Source organism: Salvelinus sp. IW2-2015, linkage group LG36 (genome assembly GCF_002910315.2).
Source record: "Salvelinus sp. IW2-2015 linkage group LG36, ASM291031v2, whole genome shotgun sequence".
Taxonomy (NCBI): Eukaryota; Metazoa; Chordata; class Actinopteri; order Salmoniformes; family Salmonidae; genus Salvelinus; species Salvelinus sp. IW2-2015.
Window position 1 is genome coordinate 32,986,482 of NC_036875.1, and position 19,551 is coordinate 33,006,032.

General features: G+C 43.4%; 1 protein-coding gene across 1 annotated transcript in view; it reads right to left on the reverse strand.

Moving 5' to 3' along the window:
* The window catches only part of sema5ba (sema domain, seven thrombospondin repeats (type 1 and type 1-like), transmembrane domain (TM) and short cytoplasmic domain, (semaphorin) 5Ba), a 182,563-nt gene that overhangs the window by 53,212 nt on the left and 109,800 nt on the right, over positions 1-19,551 (reverse strand). The window contains 3 exon segments of the mRNA XM_070437637.1: positions 10,796-11,003; positions 11,243-11,453; positions 12,040-12,175. Coding sequence (XP_070293738.1) covers positions 10,796-11,003; positions 11,243-11,453; positions 12,040-12,175 — 555 coding nt within the window.

A 19,551-nucleotide genomic window follows, 5' to 3' on the forward strand; every position in this document is an offset into this window, starting at 1 on the left:
AGTGAGTGATTTAATATATTTACTAAGTCCTTATTGTGAGGGGACTAGTTTTACCCTAATACAATGGCCTGTAAACTGAGTTTCAGGCCACCTCAGGCTTGCAAGTCACATTATGCTGGCTTGCAAAGTTCCTATTGGGACCCAGCCAGAATGGGGATATCCAACAATTAGAATTTATACTAATCTGCAAACTGCATTCAAAATGACAGCCAGGGTTAGGAAGACTGAGATATGAGACTACTCTTTCAATAAAAGTCCGAAACAAACTGTATAGGCTTCCGGTAGAACATAGTTGTCTGTGAAACATATGTGTTGTGCACATTCATTTAATTTAAGATTTAACTGAGAGAGAGGAGGAGGTGGAGGCTGCTGTTCGCAATAAGTAGTAGAGGCCATTGGGGAGGTCAGATATAATTTTCACTAAGGAAGGTCAGACTATAACACCTCTGTAGGTGGTGCACCACTTAGCAAGTCACCAATAACAATAGACAACACTGCAAAGCAATATAGCTATTTGATCACTAAACAGCCACCAGGCACTCTGTCCTGTACAAAGCTGTACACAGTACTGTACACATTAGCACAAAATATATTGCACAGCTGTTTCTATGGCAAACTGACAGGGCAGGTTTTGGTGGCAACTGTTTGTTTCCTGCTGCAAAGAGAGCCAATATGAATAAAAACAAACAAATTGAATAAAAACACAAATAAAAAGTGATGTATATCCATCTGTATATCAACTCATGCTAATAGGGGCACAGCAAAATACCCAATATTAAATGAATAGTGAAAGTGTGGACCCGTATAGACACTGAACAGTGTTGAATTAACCTGCAATCTACATTCAGAATGACTACCAGAGTTGGGAAGACTGAAATATGAGACTACCTAAAGCATCTAAACTGGAACAACCATTTCAGTAACAGGTGCAACAAATCCAAGTAAGTCTAAGTCCCAGTCTAGGCCACTGACTGACCAGAGAAATGCCTGGCTGGGTCAGACAGACAGCAAGATAATGGGACTAGTGTTTTGTGACCACAGGCAGGTGTTCTTCATAAGAACCAATTCCACACATACAGAGAGAAAGAGAGAGCGAGAGTCCCAATAGGAACTTTGCAAGCCTGAGGTGTATTAGGGTAAAACTAGGAGAGAGAGAGAGAGAGAGATGAGAGAGATGAGAGAGATGAGGACAAGGCCTGGCTACCGAGGCTTCCCCACTGTGTTTTAAATAGGCCTGGCTAGAGGCTCCCGCTCTACTCTCACATCTCCTCAATCACACCTTGTTTAGTGTTCACTGATATACCCGACGAAGAGGAGTGTGTGTGCATCTGTGTGTGTATGCGTGCGTGCGTGTGTATTACTGTCGGTGACATGTGATGGAGAAAGTGGGTTAAGAAATAGCGTGCTGACTCATCATATGCATGAGCCCCTCCACACACAAAACAATCTCTCATACAGTAAGTTGCCCTTCATGCGCCTCAGCACACGTTATTGCACAGCGAGCTGACAAAGCATGGATGCAGCTTTACTTTGGCCAAAAAAAACAGGCTGACTTTGAGGGATTGTTGTCCCCACATCCAGCAGGCAGAGAGAGTTGATTAAAAGCATTAATGAAATGCTTAAGGCCTGACAGAGTTCACTGTAAAACATTTCCTGTAAAATTTACAGTAAGTTACTGGCAGCAATTGGCCAGTAAGTTACTGTAATTGATTTTACAGTACAGCTACTGTAATCAAATTTACGGTAATCCATTTTACAGTACTAACATTTTTCTGTAATCCAATTTACAGTAAATTCCTGGAATTACCCATGCATGGAATTACTCATTTAGCTGGCACTCTTGTCCTTAGCAACTTGCATTCAATCAATGTTGATAAAACAAAAGCACAAATCACAGTAATAGCAAGTAAAACATTTCTGTAACCGTTAATAAAAATGTTGTTGTAGTTAAGGATACATTGGTCTCAAAGTAATTACAATTGCAACAACATATCTTATGATACAGTGCATTCTGAAAGTATTCAGACCCCTTTACATTTTCCACATTTTGTAACGTTACAGCCTTATTCTAAAATGGATTAAAAAATATATATATCCTCATCAATCTACACGCAATACCCAATAATGACAAATCGAAAACAGGTTTTTAGAAATGTTTGCACATTGATTAAAATTTAAACAGAAATACCTTATTTACATAAGTAGTCAGACCCTATGCTATGAGCTGGTGCATCCTGTTTCCATTGATCATCCTTGAGATGTTTCTACAACTTGGAGTCCACCTGTGGTAAATTCAATTGATTGGACATGATTTGGAAAGGCACACACCTGTCTATATATGGTCCTACAGTTGACAGTGCATGTCAGAGCAAAAACCAAGCCATGAGGTCGAAGGAATTGTCAGTAGAGCTCCGAGACAGTATTGTGTTGAGGCACTGATCGGGGGAAGGGTACCTAAACATTTCTCTATGTAGTACTGTGCGCCTCCCATAGTTTGTTCTGGACTTGGGGACTGTGAAGAGACCTCGTGGCATGTCTTGTGGGGTTTGCATAGGTGTCGGAGCTGTGCGCCAGAAGTTCAAACAGACAGCTCGGTGCATTCAACATGTCAATACCTCTCATAAATACAAGTAGTGATGAAGTCAATCTCTCCTCCACTTTGACCCAGGAGAGATTGACATGCATTTTCTCAGGGTTGGGTAGGTTACTTTCTAAATTGTAATCCGTTACTGTTACTAGTTACCTGTCAAAAACTGTAATCAGTAACGTAACTTTTGGATTACTCAAACTCAGTAACGTAATCTACTAACATTCAGTTACTTTTAGATTACTTTCCCCTTAAGAGGCATTAGAAGAAGGCAAAAGATCGATGTGGACGATGGCAGACGGAAGGGAGGGTGGTGCCGCTTCTCCTACAGATGCTGTTATTTTATCTTTAACATCAGGTGTACGCCGACCCCAGCTAAATAACTCATGCAAAGATTTAAAGCGCAATTGTGTGTTTTATCTCCAGTACATTGTCACGATTATCAGTTATGTAGCTGCTCTACTGATAATCTCAGTGCGTCCTTGCTGGGATAACACAATCAATCTACTGCCGGAGAATACCAACACCAAACACATTGGTTCACCGTAACACAGGAGCGGACAGTACACAGCATACCATAATGTTCTGAATAATGGCCAAGTCTACCTCGCTCCCTATTCCACTGAACCATTTAGGAGTAACAAACACATGTCCAACATTTATCGGAAACTGTTAAACTACCAATCCACTACCCTCCTGCTTTCCGGGGATGTGCATCTCAACCCTGGGCCTAACATCACCGAGCCAGCGATACTCACCGGAGTGGAAAGCAGTGGATGGCCACTGATCGTCGCCGCTGCAGAAGTGGGTGAGTGCTATGGTCCCATGGTTTCTCTCGAGTCACCAGGCTCCAAAATGGAATTTGACTCTCCAAACATATCGAAGTTGCTATACGCGATCCCTGACTCTGCTTCTGGCATGCAAGTTGTTTAAATTAGTTCCCTGCATCCAGTGCAAGCGGAAGGGATAGTTAATTGCACTACCGAACTGCCCCTAATCAAAACGGCCCAAACCCAGCCGTCAGAAAACACAGAAAATTTAACTTTTTTCAATGTGTCAATCATTCTCGAGTCATCTGGGACCCACGAGCTAAGCCCAAGGGACTACTAGGGMGGCACTTGAACATTCGTAGTGTCATTCCAAAAAAGTGATCAAATTCAACATCTTCTCACAAACTCCAACCTTGACTTCCTCCTCCTTTCAGAGACATGATTCCATAAAAAGTCTCCATATGCTGCTTTGATTGTCCCTGGCTACAATGTTTTCAGGGGAGACAGGATTGAAGGAAGAGGAGGGGGTCTGATGATTTGCATTAAAGAACATATCTGATGTAAACAAATTGAGTGGTCATGTGATAATGAACTAGACTGTATTGGCCTAAATGTTACACTGTCTCCCCAAATGTATTTTACCCTTATTGGAATGTATAGGCCACCTTCCACCAAAAGTGTGTTTTTTGATCAGTTTAATAACATGCTTAGGGAATGTCATTTTGGGAAAGAGGTCATGTTAATGGAAGATTTTAACATTAATTATGAAGACTAAATCATTCAATATGGTTACTGGGCTGTCTGATCATAATCTGACACTTGTAGCCAGAAAGCTTTTTAAGAACAGGTTGAACCTCTCTACTGTTAGAAAGCCTGATCAACTCAGATTACCTAAGAGTGAATTAAATTATTTTGAAAATACAAAGAAGGGAATTAACTGGAATGATCTCTTGTCCTATACAGATGTGGAAGCTGATAGGTTTTTCTATCCACAATCCAGACTACAATAAATGGCTTCCTAAAGAAAATCAAATCCAAACCTGGCCAGAGGAGCACTCTTCCTTGGCTAAATGGAGAAATRTGGAAACTGATGAAAGAACGAGATCATGCTCTAAAAACAGCCCTAAAGTCCAAATTAGACCATGACAGACGTAGGTTTACCATGTTGACAAATAAGGTGATGAAATAAATCAGACAGGCCAAGGCAGACTCTTTTATTAACATAATTAGTGAAGCAAAGTGAAATTCTAAATTGATCTGGGAGAATCTAAAAAAGTTAACAGGGAAAGACCATAGTAACACTGCAAAAAGACTAGAAATCATGGTGAATGACAATACCACAGGATGCAGTCGAAATAGCAATAGCCTTCAATTCCTACTTTATTGACTCTGTCAGGGTACTGACACAGAACCCCTCCACTGGTTTCTTGGGCTCAGTGCTAGTGAATGACACTCAACCTGTCTTCATCATAAGGGAGGTTTCTGAGTCAGAGGTGAACAAGGTGATTAGCTCACTAAAGAAATCTAAAGCCAAATATGTGTTTGGGCTGGACTCTACCTTTCTTAAACACTACAGAGTCACTCACTGGCACCATTACTAAGGTCACCAACATATATATTGGTCAGGGGGTGTTTCCAAGGGTCTGGAAGTCGGCCATAATAACGGCCATCTTTAAATCGGGTGACCCTGCTGACGTTAGTAACTACAGGCCCATTCGTATACTACCTGTGGTGTCAAAGGTTGTTGAAAAGTGTGTAGCAGATCAACTGATTGCCCACCTCAACAACAGCCCCTTCACATTACACTCCATACAGTTTGGCTTCAGAGCAAAACACTCCACAGAAATGGCAAACTGCTTTGTTATGGAAAATGTGAGGTCAAATATGGACAAAGGGGGCATTGTTGGGGCTGTGTTTCTGGACCCAAGGAAGGCTTTTGATACTGTTAACCATGAAGAAAACTTTTCCCCCGATGCCTTGAGATGGATGAAATCATACCTTGAAGGCAGAAGAACTCAGTGTGTCAGAGTGAGCAATGAGCCGTCACCCACTCTTAGCTATGATGTAGGCGTGCCCCAAGGGTCAATACTGGGGCCCCTCCTGTTCAGCCTGTACATTAATGATCTGTCTGTACTGGGTCTGAAGTTCAAATGTATGCAGATGATACAGTGATATATATGCATGCAAAGAGCAAACAATAAGCTGCACAAGAACTCACTACTGTAATGGTCCAGGTTACAAAGTGTTTCAGTGACTCATGTTTGCATCTCAATGTGAAAACAACTGTCTGCATGTTCTTCACAAAGAGTGCAACTGATGCTACTGAGCCAGATGCCTATGAGTCATGGGGAAAGCTCCAGGTGGTATCTGATTTTAAGTACCTTGGCATCATACTTGATTCCATCCTCTCTTTTAAAAAGCAAGTGAAAAAGGTAACTCAAATAACCAAATTCAACCTAGCTCATTTCCGATTTATACGAAATTGTTTGACTACAGAGGTAGCAAATCTGTACTTCAAATCTATGATACTCTCCCACTTAACATACTGCTCGACTAGTTGGGCCCAAGCTTGCTGTACAACATTAAAACCCATTCAGTTGGTCTACAAACAGGCTCTCAAAGTGCTTGATAGGAAGCCCAATAGCCATCATCACTGTTACATCCTAAGAAAGCATGAGCTCCTGAGTTGGAAAAAACTTGTGCAATACACCGACGCATGTCTTGTATTCAAGATCCCAAATGGCCTGGCTCCCCCTCCACAGTATTTTTGTTAAACAGAAAACCCAAACATATGGAAGCAGATCCACAAGGTCTGCCATGAGAGGTGACTGTATAGTTCCCTTAAGGAAAAGCACCTTTAGTCAATCTGCTTTCTCTGTGAGAGCTTCCCATGTTTGGGAAACACCGCCATCAGACACACACAACTGCACCACCTATCACACTTTCACAAAATGCATGAAGACATGGCTAAAGAGCAATCAGATTTGTGAACGTAATCCCTAGTTGTGTATTGTCGCTTTCCATGTTGTCTGTTATCTGTAGATTGTGAGTTGTGGAAACACTTTGCTGCTTTTATGGATTTTGTGATTTTGTCTTGTTGCTTTTTGTGCTATGTTGCTCTGTCTGCATGCTACATGTTGCTTGTCCTATGTTGCTCTGTGTGTGCCCACTGCTGATTGATTGTCTGTATCGTTATTGTAAAGTTAACATAGCTGGCCATATATGGATGTTAAATTTGACTTTATGGGTGGTTATGTAGGCTTCTTCTAACCCATCGCTTTCTACTTTTTCGCAAACATCCTTTCTGAATTTAAAAGTAATCCTCGAAGTAATCATCTAGTTTTTCAAAAGTATCTGTAATCTGATTACAGCATTTTTGCTGGTAACGTAACGGATTACAGTTACCATTTTTTGTAACGGATGACATGTAATCCGTTACTTCCCAACCCTGCATGTTATTAATGTTAGCTCTCTGTGTACATCCAAGGGCCAGCTGTGCTGTCTTGTTCTGAGCCAATTGCAATTTTCCTAAGGCCCTTTTTGTGGCACCTGACCACACGACTGAACAGTAGTCCATGTGCGACAAAACTAGGGCCTGTAGGACCTGCCTTGTTGATAGTGCTTTTAAGAATTTAGAGCAGCACTTTATTATGGAGAAACTTCTCCCCATCTTAGCTACTGTTGTGTTTTGACCATGACAGTTTACAATCCAGGGTTACTCCAAGCAGTTTAGTTACCTCAACTTGCTCAATTTCCACATTATTTATTACAATATTTAGTTGATGTTTAGGGTTTAGTGAATGATTTGTCCCAAATACAATGCTTTTAGCTTTAGAAATGTCTAGGACTAATTTATTCCTTGCCACCCACTTTGAAACTAACTGCAGCTCTTTGTTAAGTGTTGCAGTCACTGTAGGATCTGACATGTAGTGTTGAGTCATCCGCATACATAGACACACTGGCTTTACTCAAATGTCATTAGTAAAGATTGGCATGTCATTAGTAAAGATTGAAAAAGTAAGTGGCCTAGACAGCTGCCCTGGGGAATTAATGATTCTATCTGGATTATGTTGGAGAGGCTTCCATTAAAGAACACCCTCTGTGTTATGTTAGACAAGTAACTCTTTATCCACAATATAGCACTACACATGTCATTAGTAAAGATTGAAAAAGTAAGTGGCCTAGACAGCTGCCCTGGGGAATTCCTGATTCTACCTGGATTATGTTGGAGAGGCTTCCATTAAAGAACACCCTCTGTGTTCTGTTAGACAGGTAACTCTTTATCCACAATATAGCAGGGGTGTAAAGCCATAACACATATGTTTTTCCAGCAGCAGACTATGATCAATAATGTCAAAAGCCACACTGAAGTCTAACAAAACAACACCCACAATATTTTTATCATCAATTTCTCTCAGCAAATCATCAGTCAATTCTGCAAGTGCTGTGCTTGTTGAATGTCCTTTCCCATAAGCGTGCTGAAAGTCTGTTGTCAATTTGTTTACTGTAAAATAGCATTGTATCTGGTCAAACACATTTTTCCCCCTTAAGTTTACTCAGGGTTGGTAACAGGTTGATTGGTCAGGTATTTTTATTTTACTAGGCAGGTCAGTTAAGAACACATTCTTATTTACAATGACAGCCTAGGAACAGTGGGTTAACTGCCTTGTTCAGGGGTAGAATGACAGATGTTTACCTTGTCAGCTCAGGGATTTGATCTTGCAACCTTTCAGTTACTAGTCCAACGCTCTAACCACTAGGCTACCTGCCGCCACTTTATTTGAGCCAGTAAAGGGGGCTTTACTATTCTTAGGTAGCAGAATTACTTTTGCTTCCCTCCAGACCTGTGGGCACACACTTTCTAGTGGGCTTGAATTGAAAATATTGAAAATAGGAGGGGCAATATCGTCTGCTATTATCCTCAGTAATTTTACATCCAGATTGTCAGACCCCGGTGGCTTGACATTGTTGATATACAAAAAAAAATTCACCTCTTCCACACTCACTTTACAGAATTCAAAATGTTTGTCTTTCATAATTTGGTCAGATATACTTCGATGTGTAGTGTCATCATTTGTTGCTGGCATGTCATGCCTAACATGCTGACCAAACCGCACGTGCGCGTGTCCGCTTGCGCCAACACGCGCAAGTTGATTTTATTCACCCACACCAGAAGCGATCAGGACACGCAGGTTGAAATATCAAAACAAACTCTGAACCAATTATATTAATTTGGGGACAAGTCAAAAAGCATTAAACGCTTATAGCAATTTAGCTGGCTAGCTTGCTGTTGCTAGCTAATTTGTACTGGTATATAAACATTGGGTTGTTTTATCTGAAATGCACAAGGTCCTCTACTCTGACAATTAATCCACAGCTAAAACGGTAAAACAAATTTGTTTCTCGTCATCTCTCCTCCTTCCTTCAGCTTATTTTTCTTCTTTGGACTTTATATTGTGGTTGGCAACCAACTTTACAGCATTACTACAACCAACCGGAGTGTGGACCTAAGTTCATCTTTCAATCCCACACATGGGTATATGCTCCTAAACACCAATGAGGAGATGAGAGAGGCCGGACTTGCAGCGTGTTGAGCGTCTGGCCACGCAGACGCTCGCTGACGTGTGCGAGCAGTGTGGGTGCAATGATTGAATAACAAAAATTATCTTTGAAAGACAGGGTCCTGAAAAAGGGAAGTTTCTTTTTTTGCTGAGTTTACATGTACAGTTGAAGTCGGAAGTTTACATACACCTTAGCCGAATACATTTAAACTCAGTTTTTCACATTTCCTGGCATTTAATCCGAGTAAAAATTCCCTGTTTTAGGTCAGTTAGGATCACCACGTATGTGTACATTTATTTTGCGACGCGAGCGATGTGGTCAGCATGTAAGTTTGCTAATCTTGCCAATGAAAAAATCATTAAAGTAGTTGGCAATATCAGTTGGTTTTGTGATGAATGAGCCATCTGATTCAATGAATGATGGAGCTGAGTTTGCCTTTTCCCCAAAAATTTCATTTAAGGTGCTCCAAAGCTTTTTACTATCATTCCTTATGTCATTTGTCTTTGTTTCATAGAGTCGTTTCTTCTTCTTTTTATTCAGTTTAGTCACATGATTTCTCAATTTCCAATATGTTTGCCAATCAGTTGTGTAGCCAGACTTATTTGCTATTCCTTTTGCCCCATCCATCTCAACCATACAGTTTTTCAATTCCTCATCAATCCATGGGGATTTAACAGTTTTTACAGTCATTTTCTTAATGGGTGTGTGCTTATTAGTAACTGGAATAAGCAATTTCATAAGTGTGTCAAGTGCAGCGTCTGTTTGCTTTTCATTACACACCACCGACCAACAAATATTCTTTACATCAACATCAACAACAATAACACGAAACCACTACAAAACTTCAGTCTTCTTCACCTGCGAGATCGTCTGAGTCCAGCCATCCTGACAGCTAATGAACCTGAGGAGAATTTCTGTCTGTAATAAGGCCCTTTTGTGGGGAACAACTCATTCTGATTGGCTGGGCCTAGCTCGGCCTATGCCCTCCCATGCCCACATATGGCTGCGCCCTTGCCCAGTCATGTGAAATCCATAGATAAGGGTCTAATGAATTTATTTAAATTGGCTAGTAAGTTACTGTAGAATTTCAAAACAATGTTAAAAGTATTTCTAAAAGAAAGTATATTACAATGCTATGTGGGGGTACAGCATTCTCACCCACAGGTGTAACAAATATAGTATCTTATAAGCCACACCTTAAAATATGTTCATGAGCCAGAGACTCTTTCCCCGCCTACTAACATTTTCCCACAATGCATCATAATTAATACTGTAAAAAATATATGGTATTTTACTGTGCATTCTAAGGTGTTTTACTGTAGAAATTACAGAAAGGTCTTACGGTGTGCTGTAAAACAAATGTATGGTTCTTTACTGTGCATCGTACGCTAATCTACTGTATTCCAATTACACAGTATCATACTGTTGATTAATACAGTAAGTTACTGATACAATTACAAAACAAATACAATTACAACTTGCCTTCATTTCATATAGCCGAAAACCTTTAAATGCTATATTTAAACTAACTACTTTAAATATAACATTTAAGGAAAATACATATGCAGACCTGTTAATAGGTTTTTGGCTATATGAAAGGAAGGCAAGTTGTTTCCAAGTAAGCAATAAACAACACTCTGTACATTTTTATGGAAGTTTACAGAAACTATACTGAAACTATACTGAAACTATACTGAAACTATACTGAAACGCAGAGATGTGATAGAGAATGTGTAATAATCCTCAATTTGAGGAACTCACGTCTCAGTCATGTAGTTGCAGCTTTTCCTAACATGTACTCTCCTATACGTTTGGGTTTGTTGGCCAGTTTGGCTTTTTGTGTTCTTGTACACATTGTAAAATGTAAGAAACTCACGTCTCAGTCTTGTAGTTGGAGCATCTCTCCAATGGAATCTTCAGAACTCTGTTGTTGAGTCCTACAAACAGTGACCTATCACTGTGAAGGATCTGCAGGTTCAGGATTGGCTCCCGCACCCCAGGGGGGAGGAGCTGGATCTCCTCCAGGTAACACCCCTGAAGGCTCTTATTGGTGGTGGCCAGGGCCTTCAGGATGGTGCCGTATTCTGATTGGAGAAGAGAGGAGGAAGAGGATGATGAGAATTCGTTGGTTTGTACTGTAACAGTCAGGTCATGTGGTTAGGGAAAACTCAGGGTCCTATAATAGGTCAATAGAACGTCCTTTGGATAGACAGCTAGTGAAGGGTGCCGGCATTGATTGATTAATTAATTGGTTGATGATTGATTATTGGGTCTAACCTATTGACCTTGACCTTGACACCTGACATTTGAACTCTGTGCTGACCTGTGCCGATGTACATGACGTGGTAGAGGGTGTCGTGACCCTGTACGATGTCCACTACCAGCCTGGAGAAGCGCACATCATCCTGCATGACCAAGGGGTCCACAGAGACGGGCTGCACCACGTCGTTCATCAGGTACAGCCGCTGGGCGTCCTGGAGGCTGCGCTCCGTCAGACCATCGTTAGGACCGCCATCGTCATCTATGGTTCCACACTGAGGAGGGGTGGAGGAGCGGTGGGAGAGGCGGGAGGAGTGAGAGGTTTAGTGAGAGTGAGTGAGAGAGAGAGAGCATGAAAAAGAGGGGAAAGAGAGCGAGGGAAAGAGAAAAGAGACACATAATGAAAATGAAAAATGCCTCATGTTCACAGTCATTATTGTTTTGATTAAATTAATACTACATCTCAGGCTGTGGTCATTTCATTCTCATTTTGTCCTTACTACGCTTCAGCTGTGGTCATTTCATTCTCATTTTGTCCTTTAGTAATCACACTTATTCACACCTACAAGATAATGACTGTTACAATATAATGACTGTTACAATGTAATGACTGTTGTTGGGCTAAACAACATATCTGGATCTGGCACACTACAGCAACAATATGCTCCTTAAATGCCATTCTTAAATACTGGATGACATGAATTGCTTCATAAAGCTACGGTTGCATTCCTTAAATGATGTGGGCTATGTGGTGCATGATCCCTAGTTCTTATATCAAATGCCTCCTGGATGCAGTGTCCTTTCGTCCTGGTTCTGGGGATACACAGGGTGGGCAGGATTACCCTCCAGACCAGCACTAACCTGGAAGTTGGGGATGGGGTTTGGGGTGGGCAGCCAGGTAGAGCGGGGGTTCTCCTGGGAACGGAAGGGCCCGTTGAAGGCCTGGGTGATGGAGCTGAGGTTAAACGCACACACTGCAGATGCTGCTATACTGTTCCTGTAGGACAGACAGAGAAAGGAGAGATAGGAGGGAGGCAGAGGGAGAGTGTGTGAGAGAGAGAGAGAGATAGAAAGAAAGAACGAAAGAAAGAAAGAAAGAAAGAAAGAAAGAAAGAAAGAAAGAAAGAAAGAAAGAAAGAAAGAAATAAAGAAAGAAAGAAAGGGGGGAAGGGAGAGAGTGAGAATGAGAGAGAGAGAATGAGAGAGTGAGAATGAGAGAGAGAGAGAGAGAGAGAAAAGGGGGGAAGAGAGAGAAATTGGGAGGAGAGAGGGAGAGAGAGAGGGGGAAGAGAGAGAGAGAAAGAGAGAGAAGAAAAGGGAGAGGGAATGAGAGAGAGAGAAGGGGAATGGAGAGAGAGGGGGAGAGGGAGAGAGGGAGAGGGCGAGATGGAAAGGGGGAGAGGGAGAGAGGGAAAGAGGGAGAGAGGGAGTGAGTGAGGGAGAGAGAGAGAGAAAGGGGGATGAGAGAGAGGGGGGAGAGGGAGAGGGAAAGAGGGAGAGAGGGAGAGTGAGGGGGTGAGTGAGGGAGAGAGTGAGGGAGAGAGACAGTGTTACAAAACTCAGTGATGAGAGAAGTTAGTGTTGCCCATATATATCTCTAACTGAGAGGTCAAATGAATCAAATTAATCACTACGTCTGTCTGAAAGTCTCATATTTTACAGATGCATTTAACACACCATCCATTTCTGCTGGAGGCTGTGTCTGTGCTTCACAATCGGCATGAGTGAATTAGGATGCAAACACACACACACAGACACACAAACACACATCCTCCCCAACCCCGGTATGAGGTGAATAAACCCAGTTAACTAGGGCAGTGTTTGGCTGTAACATTGTTTTCCCAGCGATCCTGTGCTCTTCTCCTCAGGACCATAGTATTCTGTGTCTGGGAACTGCCTTCCTTACTTTATATCCTATTCTGGATAGATACTTCTGCTCCGCTCTGTGTGTGTGAGCGTGCGAGTGCGTGAGTGTGTATGCGAGTTCGTGTGTGTGTGTGTGTGTGTGTGTGTGTGTGTGTGTGTGTGTGTGTGTGTGTGTGTGTGTGTGTGTGTGTGTGTGTGTCAGTAGTGATCTACACTGAACAGACTTTACTGTACAATAAACTCTGTGCTCTCCTTTGTGTGGATGCCAGCACACTCATAACTGGGCTGGTGTACTGTAGCACGGAGATGGTGAGGACTACGATACAATAGGGCCCTATAGATTAACTCTCCTGTTATGTTCTTGTTATATAAGTTTACATATCGGTTATGGTCTTGCTACGTTCTGTTCTTGCAGAACGTACAGTTTGTACGCTATATTCCATTCATGCCTTATGTAAGTGTATTGTCCTTATGTAAGTGTATTGTCCTTATATAAGTGTATCTAGCAACCATCGTGGAGGTCCAATAAGCTCTGTAGAAATACATTAACACTGTCAGTAGTACCCTGGGGGGTGGCCGATGCCACGAAATGAGTTAAATACATTAACACTGTCAGTAGTACCCTGGGGGGTGGCCGATGCCACGAAATGAGTTAAATACATTAACACTGTCAGTTCCGTGGGGGCGAGCGATGCCACAAAATTAGTCAAATAAAATAACACTGTCAGTTCTGTGGGGGCGAGCGATGCCACAAAATGAGCTCAATACAAACAAAGGAGATGGGAAACAGGTGGCTCATTGACTACTTCTTCTAGTATGCGAGGAACGTAAAAAACGCGCCTGCAAGTCTAGAAAATGAACGGAGCAGGCCATACATTGTCGCAGAGAAGAGGTAGGGAGTGTGTGTGATGTGTGTGAGATGTGTGTGATCTCAGCGCAGACAAACACACAGGCAGCTACTGCAGAGAGAGAGTAGGAGAGAGAGAGGAAGATGTGTATGTGTGTCAGCCATGCAGGACACATAATCAGGCAGGCTACTTCGGTCAAGAGAGGAGAGTGGTGTAGTGTAATGTGTGGGTGTCAGCCTGCAGACGAAGCAGGCTATGCTACTGCAAGAGTAGAGGAGAGAGAGAGAGAGTGCTGTGTTGGTGTGTGTAATGTGTGGTGTATGATGTCGATGTAGTGTGGTGTGCAGTCTGCAGACTAACAGCAACTTACTCGCGGCGAGAGATGTGGTGTGTATGTTGTGCAAGCCTGCAGACTAACAGCAGCTATTGCCAGAGAGAGAGAGAGGTGTGTGTATGTGTGCTGTGTATGCGTAGTGTTAGGATGTGTATGTGTGGTGTATGTGTGTGTATGCTGTGGTGTGTAAGTATTGGATAATGTTGTGTCCAGCCTGCAGACTAACAAGGCTAATGTTGCTGGGCACCTTGTTTCAAGGCTAAGTGTATTCGTGCATGTGAGATCTAGGATTTCATGCACTGTGGTCAGGTGAGTTCTAGGATTCTGCACTGTGGTCAGTGAGCTCTAGGATTCTGCGCTCTGTGGTCTATGAGTCTAGGATTCCCCGTGGTAGGCTACGGCATGTGGTCAGTGAGTCTAGGAGTTTCTGCACTGTGGTCAGTGAGTCTAGATTCTGCACGTGGGTCAGTGAGTCTAGGATTCTGCACCGTGGTCGAGTGAGTCTAGGATTCTGCACCGTGGTCAGTGAGTCTAGGAATTCTGCACGGTCAGTGAGTCTAGGATTCTGCACTGTGTCAGTGATGTCTAGATTCTGCCACTGTCAGTGAGTCTCAGGATTCTGCACCGTGGTCAGTTGCAGTACTTAGATTCCTGCACCTGGTCAGTGAGTCTGAAGACTTCTGCACCCTGTGGTCAGTGAGTCTAGGATTCTGCACTGTGTCAGTGAGTCTAGGATTCTGCACTGTGGTCAGTGAGTTCTAGGATTCTGAGGTCTGTGGTCTAGTGAGTCTAGATTCTGCACTGTGTAGTGAGTCTAGATTCTGACTGTTCAGTGATCTAGGATGTCTGCACTGTGGTCAGTGAGTCTAGGATTCTGCACCGTGGCAGTGAGTCTAGGATTCTGCACTCGTGGTCATCGTGAGTCTAGGATTCTGCCACTGTGGTCAGTGAGTCGAGGACTTCTGTACTGTGGTCAGTGAGTCTAGGATTCTGCCACGTGGTCAGTGAGTCTAGGATTCTGCACCGTGTCAGTGAGTCTAGGATTCTGCACCGTGGTCAGTGAGTCTAGGACTTCTGCACCGGTGTCAGTGAGTCTAGGACTTCTGCACCGTGGTCAGTGAGTCTAGGATTCTGCACTGTGGTCAGTGAGTCTAGGACTTCTGCACTGTGGTCAGTGAGTCTGAGACTTCTGCACTGTGGTCAGTGAGTCTGAGAGCTTCTGCACTGTGGTCAGTGAGTCTAGGATTCTGCACCGTGGTCAGTGAGTCTAGGATTCTGCACTGTGGTCAGTCAGTCTAGGATTTCTGCACTGTGGTCAGTGAGTCTAGGATCTGCACCGTGGTCAGTGAGTCAGGATTCTGCAGATGTGGCAGTGATCTTAGAGTTCTGCACTGTGTCAGTGAGTCTAGGATTCTGCACCGTGGTCATTGAGTCTGACACTACTGCACCGTGATCGTGAGTTCCTGCCGTGAGTGGACAGTAATCAAACCCAAACTGAGGAAACCAGCTGCAATAACCAATTATCAGCCTGCAGCCGCAGCCACAGAGCTAGACACACCCCCTCCTGCCTCCCTGACACGGTCGTTTCCCTGGCCTGCAGACACAGCCACAGAGACAGACACACCCCTCCCTGACATTGTGGTGTCCAAGGCCTGTAGTCTGCAGCCAAGAGTTATGTTTTGACCACAGCTGACAAAAAAGTCACACTTGTGCAGCTTAGACAGAAAGCTCTGCTTTACTGTATAAACCTCTGCCCAAGCACAGTGGGGATATGGGCACTGTTGGTTACTGTTAACATCTAGTTTGTTAATATAAGATTTAGTCTATTTTAAAACCTCACCTTCCTTTCTTACACACAGTCCATTCACAATGTGGTATTCTCTCTCTCTCTCTCTCTCTCTCTCTCTCTCTCTCTCTCTCTCTCTCTCTCTCTCTCTCTCTCGTCCTAGTCCTCTCTCTCTCCTGCGCTACTATCGCTTAACTGCCTTCGTGGTCTGCATGCTCTCTCTCTTTCTCTCTCCATCGGTCTCTCCCGTCTCTCGTCTTGCTGCTTCTCTCCGTCGTCTGGCGTCTCTCTGGTCTCTCGTCCTCTCTGTCTCCCGTCTCTCGTGCCTCGTCTCCCTCGAGCTCTCTTCGTTCTCTCACTACTCCTCAACACACAGACAGCACACATCAGACTCTCGACACATATATATATATATATGCTGGCAGTGAGCAGGGACGCGGTTTCGGTGTTTTCAATATGTATATATATATTGTTTAGTTGTTTTAAGGTTATCTTTGTCCCAATGTCACTAAGCACATATAAGGGTTGTGTGATAGTTGAGGTGGTTTCTCTCCAGTGTGCAACCAGTGTGTGGGGCCAGTTGCAGTAGCCACTCGTGGAGGGTTGGGGTTTGAAAAACGTATTTTCCGGCATTGTGTAAAGATTCCTGCTGCGTTGGGTTGTCCGGTGGTGTGTAGTCATAAAAGCTCAAAAAGTGGGGGTGTGGCTATCCAAATACCATTGAGAAATGTAACACTGAAGATGATTATTTATTTCTTGCTGGGAACTTTAACTGCACAGTCAGTGATTTAGATAGAAACCACAAAGAACCTCATATTGTAACAATATTGCCTTATTGTAACACATGAACTGTGATATGTGGCGGAGCCAACATGGAGGCACGAGACAGTACACATGGACCCATGTGAGAGAGAACACCATCTCTCTGGCCAGGTTAGATAGGTTGTATTGTACACTGTGTGATGTTTGGAGCCAACATGGAGGTACAAGACAGAACACATGGTCTAATGTGAGAGAGAACACCATCTCTCTGGCCAGGTTAGATAGGTTTTATTGTACACTGTGTGATGTTTGGAGCCAACATGGAGGTACGAGACAGTACACAGGGGCCCATGTAAGAGAGAACACCATCTCTCTGBCCAGGTTAGATAGGTTTTATTGTACACTGTGTGATGTTTGGAGCCAACATGGAGGTACGAGACAGTACACAGGGGCCCATGTAAGAGAGAACACCATCTCTCTGGCCAGGTTAGATAGGTTTTATTGTACACTGTGTGATGTTTGGAGCCAACATGGAGGTACGAGACAGTACACAGGGGCCCATGTAAGAGAGAACACCATCTCTCTGGCCAGGTTAGATAGGTTTTATTGTACACTGTGTGATGTTTGGAGCCAACATGGAGGTACGAGACAGTACACAGGGGCCCATGTAAGAGAGAACACCATCTCTCTGGCCAGGTTAGATAGGTTTTATTGTACACTGTGTGATGTTTGGAGCCAACATGGAGGTACGAGACAGTACACAGGGGCCCATGTAAGAGAGAACACCATCTCTCTGYCCAGGTTAGATAGGTTTTATTGTACACTGTGTGATGTTTGGAGCCAACATGGAGGTACGAGACAGTACACATGGGCACATGTGAGAGAGAACACCATCTCTCTGACCAGGTTAGACAGGTTTCATTGTTTTGAGCATCAATCTCAGGTCTGTAAATCCAGTGTGATAAAACCCCAGTGGGATGTTCTGATCATTGTTTAATAACAGAGGTGGTGTTCATTAATGCTGTAAAACCCAAAAGCGCATATTGGCATTTTAATATAACTTTATTGAGTGATGCTCACTTCAGGAAATGTTGTAGTTTTTTTCTGGGAGCGGTGGAGGTCTCAAAGGCCAGTTTTGTATCACTTCAACAGTGGTGGGATATAGGGAAAATCCAGATTCAGTACACAATGAATGTCACCAGAGACATCACCAGATCAATGAACGTCCTAGAGTCTTGAAATAGTTCAACTCCTGACGTTGGTTGAGACCACAGGAGATTGAGGCCATACTCAGGCACTCAAGAGACAAAAAGCCGCATTGCCAGACCTGTTGGGCATCATAGCACAGGGGGCATTGCCAGACCTGTTGGGCATCATAGCACAGGGGGCATTGCCAGACCTGTTGGGCATNGCATCATAGCACAGGGGGCATTGCCAGACCTGTTGGGCATCATAGCACAGGGGGCATTGCCAGACCTGTTGGGCATCATAGCACAGGGGGCATTGGTGAGAAGAAAGTTTCAGGGAATCTCTGAAATGGATCCCTCATCCACATTTTTATTCGGTTTAGAGAAAAAGAATGGACAAAGAATTCATTGCCTGGGCGAAGAATTCATTGCCTCAAATCAGCTGTTGGACAAGAGCTCACTATCCCAAGTGAAATTAGAAAGAGGGGAGCAGAGTTCGATGCTGAGCTCTACAAGTGTGAGTACACAGAGGATAAAACAGTGACACAGCAGCTCCTTGATGGGATCCCATAGGTGGCTGCGGAAGGTAGAGCTAGAGCAACCATTGTCTTTGCAGGAGCTATACATTGCATTAAAAGGCATGTAAAATGGATGTGCACCAAGCATTGATGTGCTTTACTTTACTTTTTTAAGTATTTTGGGCCATGTTAGGAGAGGATTGGCTAGCAGTAGTTAATGATAGTTTGACCGAAAGTTACTACCGATAAGCTGCAGGAGAGCTGTCCTCACCCATCTGCCAAAAAAGGGTGACACTAGTGAAGAACTGAAGAACTGGAGGCCGGGGACTTTATTGTGCACTGATTATAAGATCCTGTCCACGGCTTTGTCCAGCAGGCTAAGGGAGGTGATGGGGCAAATCATATATACGGACCAGTACTACTGTGTTCCCGGCAGGCAGATAGGGGATAACATTTCCCGGATTCTGGATTTTTTGGACGTCTCTAGGGCTATTGGGTTGGATGCTGGTCTAATTTCAATTGATCAGGAAAAGGCATTTGACCGAGTTGAACATCAATACTTATGACACACTTTTGAGGCATTTGTTTTCAGCTCTGGTTATATTGCCATGATCAGGGTGATATATGGTGACACTGAAAGTGTATTGAAAGTTAACGGTGGCTTGAGTGCTCCTTTTAAAGTGTGTAGAGGTATTAGGCAGGGGTGTTCTTTGTCAGGAATGTTATATGCATCGCTATAGAGCCACTACTAAATAGCATTGAAGGGGTGAACCTTTCAGAGGACATTCCTATTCTTCTCTCAGCCTATGCTGATGATGGAGTTATTTCAGTGAAAAATTAAGCTGAGGTGGATAGTTTGAGTCTCATGGATGATCGGTTTAGGGGAATATCCTCTGCAAAGGTAAATTGGGAAAAAGTTGTGCTTTACAGATTGGGAAATGGTCTGGAGGGATCATGGCTTTGCCAGGGGGGCTGGAAGGGTGTAAGGGAGGTTTTAAGTATCTTGGAGTGTACCTACGGGATGAGGGGACAATGGAAAAAAATTGGAATGGGGTGCTTGAAATGGTAGAAG